Source organism: Lolium rigidum, chromosome 7 (genome assembly GCF_022539505.1).
Source record: "Lolium rigidum isolate FL_2022 chromosome 7, APGP_CSIRO_Lrig_0.1, whole genome shotgun sequence".
Lineage (NCBI taxonomy): Eukaryota > Viridiplantae > Streptophyta > Magnoliopsida > Poales > Poaceae > Lolium > Lolium rigidum.
Window position 1 is genome coordinate 157,694,769 of NC_061514.1, and position 9,785 is coordinate 157,704,553.

A 9,785-nucleotide genomic window follows, 5' to 3' on the forward strand; every position below is an offset into this window, starting at 1 on the left:
CTAATAAACAAGTTTCCAGTAGTTCAAGTGTTTTCTCTCAATATTCAGCATACTAACTGTTGGTGAAGCCAACATTGAATTTATTCCAACTTTTGCACCTAACTTTGATGCTTTCATGAGCATCAATTACTAGGTTTCTTTAACTCTTAGATGTCTACCACTAATTACAAGTTGCATCATATGGTAAGAGGCGGAAAACCTAGATGCTGAAAATTAAAGAAAGTAATGGTGAAGTTTATAAGTCACAAGGGATCTAGCGATAAGAGTATTCCTAGGATTGTTTTCACGCATTCCGCACCATCAAATTTGTTGGACGTACTTTGGAAAAAATAGATCTTGCGGCCATTGAGCTATTGATATCTATCGAGGAAGGATGGAAGATGTGGTAGTGTAAGGCAATGGGGATAAGGCATTTGGTTACCATTAGGCCTCAAAAACTAATGTGTGTTCCTCGTGGGTGGGAACTCGGTGTAAAGAGCCAAAGGGGCAACGAGAAATACATAGTTTTCCTTTTGTAGTAAGCATAAATCTACCGGAAGGGTTAGGAGGAAAAGAGGAATAGTTACCATGCGCAGTTGGTATGTGCATACCAACTAATTTTTCTACACTTTTTCTATGTAAAGGCACGATGCATGCACACTCTCGCACAAGATTTGGCAAGCTGTAGCTTGCTCGTATGTTCTTAACTATGATCAAAGGACTCGGTATATTAGGAATAACTAAAGAGTAAGGGACTGGTAGGAACTGGAAAAAAAAAGGACAACTTATCTGTGATTAAAGTGATTTCCAGGGATCGAACTGCTAATTCCACACTTTCCTTTCCGCGTTCGCACAAAGCGAATCGAAGGATCTCTCCTAATCATCGATCTGACAATCTTCCCCTCATTTCGCCCAAACAACGTAGTTGCCCTAGAAACCCGCTCCTGCCATGGCGGCGGCGGCGGCGGCGGCGGTGGAAAGCCTCCCCCAAGAACTCCTCACCAGTATCTTTCTCTTACTCTCATGCATCGCCGACCGCGTCAGGTTCTCCGCCGTCTGCAAACACTGGCGCCGCGTCGCTCTCCAGAAGCCGCCCCCGCTTCCCTGGCTCCTCATGCCCACTACCGGCCTGATCTCCTGCTACCGGATGTTCGGCGGTTTCACAGGTCAGCAGCCATCCTTCGCCATCGACGCCCGGGGAGCGCGCTTCTTGGGCTCCTTCCCGGGCGGCTGGTTCATCGTCGCGCTCCAGCGTTGGCGCGGCCACGCCCTGCTCAACCTCCTCTCGGGGGAGAGCGTGCCGCTCCCGGACATCGCGTATTTTTGTGGCGAAATGGATGTCCCCGTAGACATCCGCGCCGCCACCATCTCCGCAGCTCCTTCTGCCGGCGGCGGCTCTGGCGCGTGCGTCGTCGCCGCCATAACGTCCGTGCATGGTATTACCGGTGTAGCCTTTTCTGGCGTCCGGGGATGGACCGCTGGTCGCCGCCGGCTAAGGCGTATGGTGTGTTCGACGCTGAAGACCTGACGTACTACGACGGGTGGTTCTGCGTTCTCACCAGCAGGGAGAGGCTAGTCTGGTACAAGCCGGAAACGTACGCAGACGGCGTCGTGCTCCCGCTCAAGGTCGAGACTCAGCACGAGTTCCGTGATTACAACATGACCCCGTCGCCGTCGGTAATCGGGGAGCCCGTCGCCCTCTACCTCTTGCCGTCCGCCTCCGGCGCGGATCTGCTAATGGTGAGGAGGACGAGGTTCAGGTTCAGCTACCCACACCCAGACAAGACGGTGTTCGAGGTCTTCAGGCTACAAGAACAGGAAGAAGGACCAGCTTCCTGGTGCCCTTACCGCATGAACGGACAGGTGATCTTCGTCAGGCAAGGCGGGTCCAAGGCCTTCGACACGGGACTCGACCACTCCGGCTACATCTACTTCCTCGACGACATCAACCATGGCGGTCCAACGAGCTTTTTCCTGCCGTTGACCAAGTACCGCTGCGTCGACTCCGGCTCTTACTGTTGCTCCACCGACGCAGTCAAGGGTGGAATCAAGCGCTGCTTGCCGCAGGAGCCCTCGTCGTCGGACTGCTCGCAGTGGATTTGGTACTTCCATTGAGCTAGCCAGGTTCGGTTTCTTGGTTTATTAGCTCAATTCGATTCCTAGTGCTGATTCCAATCATATCATCCATCCAGTTTAATTAGAGTTTAATAATTTCCATGACGCATCGAACTCGATCATGCGGTGCCCTTGGTCCAGCGGCGTGTCCCTGTTGTTGTTTTTGTTGTAATGTCATCGTGAACTGAAAGTATCATATCGTGTGTTTCTTGTTTTGAACTTCAGTTTGAAGCATGTTTTTGAACCCATTTTATCTACGAAATTGTGAACTCTTTAGACTACCACGTACGGTACCACCTGGCACCTGCGTACAAGCTGCTTCGTCGGTTCTCATGTTTTTACTAATTTACTCCCGTTCCTAGTAGTTTCAGTGTGTGTTACATATACATATTATTCGGTAAATTCTACCTTAGATTCATTTAGAGAGCTGAAATGGTAGCTTCAGTAGTGCACAGTTGTTGATTGCATCTTCCAACAGATAGGTGTTTCCCATGGGTGCTCATCGGAACCTGCTTGGTAGATGATCTGCAGGTGAATATATAATGTGATATGATGTATACAGTACTGATACTATGCTAACGAAGGCAGTCTTTGCGCGTGATCCTTCTTCACTTTGGGGCCTTCACAAAATCACGAGGTTTGCTCAGTAACTAAGTCAGTATGTTCTAGGAGTTTGTTTCTCATTTATGCTAGTGAAGAAAAGATACTGCCTCTCTCTGGGTATTCTCTCGAGGCTAGTCAGTCGAGACCCGAGAGCCGGCAAGTACTATAACTAGACTACCGTATATAGTTAGTATGAGTCTCAAGTATTGTGTCTGGTGTTATAACTCTGTACTGCCTTCGTTTCGATGAATAATACGCGCACATGCATTCTAAGACGAACTTTAACCTATAAAATCAAGCAACAAAATCTTAATTATATTACGTGTAATTTAGCATCGTTGAATTCGTATTGGAAAATACTTTCTAATGATGCTAATTTTATACCAATAATTTTTATATATTAAAGTAATTCACGGTCAAAGAAAATACGAAAGTGTGTCTTAACCAACTATAAAACTGAAGTAGCTTTACTTCTCAAAAAGAGGTAGCTTTCACCCTAAGAAATTACCATACACATATTATTGTCAGATGAGCTACAGTTTTTGGTACTCCCTCGGTAGTTCACAATTACCTCGTGTTCTAGATTTAGTCAATGTCAAACTTTGTAAAGACGTGCAACACGTGGCCCTGTCCCTCCATTTGATGGCAACCTTGACGGCATCACCCTTTGCCGAGTGCCAACTAAGAGTCACTTGGCAAAGACATGCCTTTGACTAGTGTCCTCATATTAACACCCGGCAAAGAGTAGCTTTGCCTAGTGTCAAACCTTGACACTAGGCAAACACATTAGGTTTTCATGCTTATTTTTCCTTCCCACCCATGTGGTACCGCACGAAACCGACATCGTATATGTGATAAAACAATACGTTGTGAACCTAAATATGAGTTTTGCAAAATTTTTTTGGAACAAACAGAGAGTTGAGCTTAGTTCAAATTTGGCTCGTTTCTTGCGAAATAAGCATGACACCGTATAAAATACCATAAATTAAGCTAGCGCGTGCAGCAGTTATGTGAACCGTACTACCGAAGTGGTCTTCTGTTTTTTTTGCATAGGTTTCGTACCATTGCATATTGCACTTCTTAAAGTTGCTTCACACAAAAAAAAAATTGTTTCAGTGTCGGGAAAATGAAAATGAGCTTTTAGTGGCTAGAAATGGAAAACTCATAAGGCCAACATTGCTTCCCGTCCAAAGCCCCATGCCTGTGAGCAACATGGGCTCGCTCTGCAAAACTTTGACATGCTTCAGGTCATGACCTTGCGCATCTTCCCTAAAATCCCTAGAACCTCGGTGGTAGCTCATTTTGTGAAGGGTTTATCAGAATAACTAGCGTATTCCAAATTTGCAAATTTTCCGCTCAATTAGGTCACCTAAAATGACACCTCATGAAGGTTTCCATTTTTTTTATATTTTTTGAGTGAATTGTACTCAAATTCGGGCCCACCGGGGTGACTTTTCGCAAGAACGGGCGCTACGAGGGTCACTGGAGGAAACCACGCGAAACCGACATCGTATTTGTGATTAAAAAAAACATGTTGTGGACCGAAAAATCTTTTGTGCATATCTTGAATGTACTTTTCTCGGTTGATGAAGGTTCCATGTTGTAGTTGCTTGATCTCAAAACCGAGGAAGTAGTTGAGCTCCCCCATCATGGACATCTCCAACCTATCGCTTGCCAACTTAGCAAATTGTTCAGTATCGCGTAATGGTAAGATTCTATACTAATCAGTTAGCCATGTGCCTGATGAAGGGGTTTGGAAGTCGGCTCGATATAATCCTTTTTTTATAAAATTTGAAGCATTGAAATTTATTTATTTTTCAATCCAAGTTAAAGGTATTCATATTTCCATGCTATGAGGCCTTATATGCTCACCGTTTTTTAGCTCACTCATAACTTAAAGTAAAGAATAAAACCGAGGGAGGTTGAAGTTGTACTAGCCTTGTCCAAAAGATCTCAAGCTTGCACACGCATGAGTGAGAATTGACCATAATGTTCATGAAATTTTATACACAACTTATTACACTTTGATACACACGACAAAGCACATCAGAATGTTAGAATAAACGTGAGTACAAACTTCACAATACACGCACGGTACAAACTTCACAAGACACACATGCATGCGCGCACACACACGCATGCTTGATTGCATGATTGGGTTCCTTGTAACAGAACATAAGTTGCACGAAGAATGGTTAAAAACACAAAAGGAACTCAGTTGGGCCGATTACAAAGGTAAAAACGAGCTGAACTTTCCAAAACTCTTTCTTCCTGCTATGTGGGTCGAACAAGACTCCCGAACCCTAGGTTTAATGGCTCTTCCTCTATCACTAACCTCTCCCGGTGTATGTCGAGAGGCCAACAGTATAGAGGAAAGCAGTCATTAAGCACACGGCTTTGGAGAGTGTTCATGGGAAGAGCCAGCTGCATAACATGAGGGGAGGGTATGTTAGGTTCCGAGCAAGGCTGCATGAGGGAGTTGAGATGGTGATGAGAAGAGCACGAAAAGCCGAGTATGACGAGAGAAGATCATTGCATAGCCCCAGGACACATGAGTGAAAATTACACTCTTTTTTATCCTTTACACCAGATATTCATAGATTTTATTCGGTTATCCCTTCAACTTGCCCAGTAATCACGAATAAACGCACTAATGTGCAAACCTTCTTGTTTATTATACTACTTACAAATATGGATGTATTTAAAAGTAAATTCAGGCGAAAATACTAATGGGAGAAGACATTCCAATCAAAAGAGAACGCTCAAGCCAGTGCGTGGTAAAAGCACAAGTGCTCGTACCGGCGTTCATACCGCAAAACACCACCTCCGTGACGTCAGCACTAACAAATTTTGTAAAGGGTCTGACAGCCATTTCACCCTAGAAGACCCCGATACCGTATTACACCATCTCTATAAAATGACAAGAGAGGACGCAACCACAAAGATGCCATCAAGAACCAATATTGAAGCCACGCCGAGTCGCCACCATAACCAGCATCACCACAACCATTTCCATTAGATTAGATCATACTACATGTAATCTCAATTTCATCACAATCGGAAGGCTTTCAATCATTCATCTTGAAGAACCCCTTAAAAAAATGAATTAGTGCTAGGAGGAACTAGACACTAAATGATATAGTAGAAACGGGACCTCGGCGTGAGAATTCCAGAAATTCATTCCTGACAGGATTCGAACTTTGGTCATTTGGGTGCGCCACTGCGACCCCAACCACTGGGCTATGCCCACGTCCTCGAAGAAGAACCCCTTTATAAAATGTCATCTAGCTACTTGTCATTAGATCGTGATGTGAGTAGTCTCCTCAGGCTAAGGGCCGATGCCTAGCCTCGTTTCCTCACCTGCGCACGAGATTGAATTGGCGGTATGATCTTACTATATACTAGATCATAAATGCGCGCATTGCCGCGTCCGTCCATCTTGAGAAAGTCATGATAGAAATATTTAGAGAAGTTAGATGATACAAGTATTGAGAGAAAACAATACTTGAGTCATAATTTCTCATATATGAGTGATATATCATTCATAAAGTACATTCTTTAACCTAGTTATTCATAGTTTCAAATGCCACTCCAGAAAACAAAACTCCAAACTAACTTCTCACATAAATGCTTTTGTATGATGCATACACGAATTATTGTCTTCACATGAATGAACCCCAACGTAATTGGTCAAAGCTACACCACAATAATCATAATGAGGCATTGTAAGTATACAGGAGAAAATACGATCCTGGGATGAAAATTTGAAAACTATTTGAGGCAGTCCATTTAGTTTCATATCATCAACCGTGAAGAGTGAAGCGTCATCGTTCCAACATAACCATTATTATGTGTGAACATAATCAGTACAACATGAGAACAATGGCATATGTAGAAGTACTGGTATTGTTGCGCTTGCTTCAATTCTTGGCATTGCAAAAGGAAGAAAGTATTAAGTTACTACTCTAACACCAATTATTAGTAACATCATTCAGAATGCACACTTTCCTATCTGAACAACACAGATGAGGAAAGCTGGAGGATATTTAATAAAAAAGTTATAAACCTTAACATAAGAGCATAACATTAGTAACAAAACATCAAGATTTCTGTTCCCCAAATATAGAGTTCAAAGTCAGATATTAGTATTCCAATAAGAGCTAACCATCTTGATAGTGACAGTGACATCAGCTAGTTGGTGAGTTATAGACTTGTAGTAGCCGGCACACTTTTTAGAAGTAAAAAAATGAGCACTGAACTGAACTTCTTTTTCCTATTACATCCAACTAATCATATCCCTTCTAAAATCCAAATACTGCAGTTTATATGAATTTATCAGAACTTTTGCCTATTTAGAGCTAATATTTTTTGTGTTGCAAGTAGCCAGATTTTGTTGCTCCTGCTGCAACTTTCCTGCAATATCAGAGCAAATAAAACTTTGTCCGTTCATATTCAGAGTGACTTTCACCCAATGTGTTCTCGATGGAGCAGCATTTGTAGATGAGTGAAATCCGTTCCATCAGCTAGAGCTACTTACAGAATCTCAATCTTTCAAGACGTGCAAACAAATGAAATACACGAAGTTACTTACAGATGAGTGCATTCAACTAAATTGTGATTAGCCAAACTGCTTACTTATGAATGATTTCAACTAATTATTGATTACTAAAACTACTTGCCCTCGTACCTTTCATCAACTAATTATACCGGTTTTGCATGAGACGGTACATGAGATGCATTCTAAGAAATTAAATGGGGTTATTTTAAAGCTTGATTTTGAGAAGGCGTATGATAAAGTTAAATGGTCTTTCCTTCAACAGACACTCAGGATGAAAGGCTTTTCGCCTGAGTGGCGAGCTCTAATTCATGATTTCGTGTATGGAGGTAGTGTTGCAATCCGGGTTAATGATGACACCGGTCACTACTTCCAAACACGAAAAGGGTTACGCCAAGGAGATCCGCTATCTCCGATGTTATTTAACATCGTAGCGGATATGTTGGCGGTACTCATAGAGAGAGCCAAGTCTGATGGTCAGATTGAAGGTGTGATTCCACATCTGGTTGATGGTGGCTTATATATCCTTCAATACACTGATGACACAATTCTTTTTATGGATCATGATCTTGAAAAAGCTCGAAATCTGAAATTAATTTTAGCAGCTTTTGAGCAATTATCAGGATTGAAAATTAACTTCCATAAAAGTGAATTGTTCTGCTTCGGTGATGCCCAAGACGATGTAGCTCTGTATACAGAGTTATTTGGTTGTGGGCAGGGCCAATTTCCGATTCGCTATTTGGGTATTCCGATTCACTATCGGAGATTGACAATTGCGGAATGGAAATTAGTGGAAGAAAGATTACAAAAACGCCTCAGTAGTTGGAAAGGTAAATTGTTGTCCCTGGGTGGAAGATTGGTACTCATTAATTCAGTACTAACTAATATGGTACTGTATATGCTATCATTCTTCATCCTACCAAAAGGAATTCTGCATAAACTCGATTATTATCGATCCAGATTCTTTTGGCAAGGGGACAACGAGAAAAAGAAATATCGACTGGTTAAATGGAGTATAGTTTGTAGTCCCAAAGATCAAGGAGGGCTTGGAGTTCATGACCTGGAGGTCAAGAATTCAGCTCTTCTGGGTAAGTGGCTTTTTAAGCTACTTACGGAGGATGGGATTTGGCAAACTTTACTTCAGAGAAAGTACATCGGCTCGAAGACATTATCTCAGGTGGTTTGGAAACCTGGGGATTCACACTTCTGGGCTGGTCTTATGGCGACAAAAAATGTCTTTTTTCGACATGGGACTTTCTCCATTAAGAATGGAGCACAGATACGGTTCTGGGAAGATGCTTGGCTCGACAATGCTCCCCTATGTGAACAGTATCCCGCTTTGTATAGAATTGCGCGTCGCCAAGGTGATACCATTGCAACTGTAATGGCTACTTCACCCCCGAATGTGACGTTCAGTACGGGTTTTACTAGGACAAAGGCTTGTGGCATGGAACAATCTAATTCAGCGGCTTGGAGATATTCAGTTATCGCAGAGCCAGATGAATTTCGATGGAACCTCCATGTAGATGGTACTTTTTCTGTAAAATCTTTATACAATGCGATCCTGCTTTCTGATTTACCAGTTGATAATAATAAAAAAAATTGGAAGATGAAGATACCATTAAAAATTAAATTTTTTGGATGGTATCTTCGTCGCGGGGTTATCCTCACCAAAGACAACCTTGTTAAGCGGAATTGGCACGGAAGTACACGATGTGTCTTTTGTCATCATGATGAAACCATCAAACATTTATTCTTCCAGTGCCAGTTTGCGAGATCTATATGGTCAGTCATCCAAGTAGCGTCTACCTTGTATCCGCCGACTAGTGTCGCTAATGTCTTTGGCAATTGGCTTCATGGTATTAACTCAAGGTTTAAAATGCTTCTTAGGATGGGGGCGCTAGCAGTTATCTGGGCGCTCTGGCTATGTAGAAATGACAAGATCTTTAATGACAAAAATTGCTTTTTGTTGCAGGTCATCTACAGATGCACAGGTATTCTCCGTTCGTGGTTACCTCTTCAGCGTGTGGAGAACCAAAACCTATTTACGGAGGTCTGTACACGGTTGGAGGATACGGCGAGGGATACTTTTTCCCTACATGGGTGGCAGCATAGTCTACGGATAGTAGCTCCTCCCACATCTTAGGCGTCATATGATTCATCGTTCCGATATGTATTTCGCCTTTTTATTTTTGTAACTCTGGACTCTTGAGACAACAAACGGCTGTGTGCATCCTGGTTATGCAGAGGCTGGATGTAATTGCTTCTTGAAGTAATAAAGCATCCTTTATCGAAAAAAACAAAAACAATACAACAAGTGAGGATAGAAACTTAGAACAGAAAACTGGTCACATAATTATAAGTGTGCCACTATATAGTAAATGGCATCTACTGAGGGAAACTCAGTCTTTTTTGTCATCTGCCAAACACGAGTATTTACGAACCACGAATAAATAAGAAGAGAAAAGCCACTTCAGCATTTATCATTTGTCATCAAGAAGGCCCTGAAGTTTTTATCATTATATACTTCGAA

At 42.5% G+C, this 9,785-nt stretch overlaps 1 protein-coding gene across 1 annotated transcript; it reads left to right on the forward strand.

Moving 5' to 3' along the window:
- Positions 1-928: 928 nt before the first annotated feature.
- Positions 929-2,094, forward strand: LOC124672182. The gene is made up of 2 exons (XM_047208455.1): positions 929-1,415; positions 1,502-2,094. Exons 1-2 carry the CDS (start codon positions 929-931, stop codon positions 2,092-2,094), a joined length of 1,080 nt encoding a protein of 359 aa, XP_047064411.1.
- The last annotated feature ends 7,691 nt before the right edge of the window (positions 2,095-9,785 follow it).

Excerpts from the sequence above, each read along its gene's own strand:
- LOC124672182 (XM_047208455.1), top strand. The coding sequence starts at position 929 with ATGGCGGCGGCGGCGGCGGCGGCGGTGGAAAGCCTCCCCCAAGAACTC. Across the intron at positions 1,416-1,501 it reads CGCCATAACGTCCGTGCATG|ACCTGACGTACTACGACGGG; the intron begins GTATTACCGGTG and ends TCGACGCTGAAG.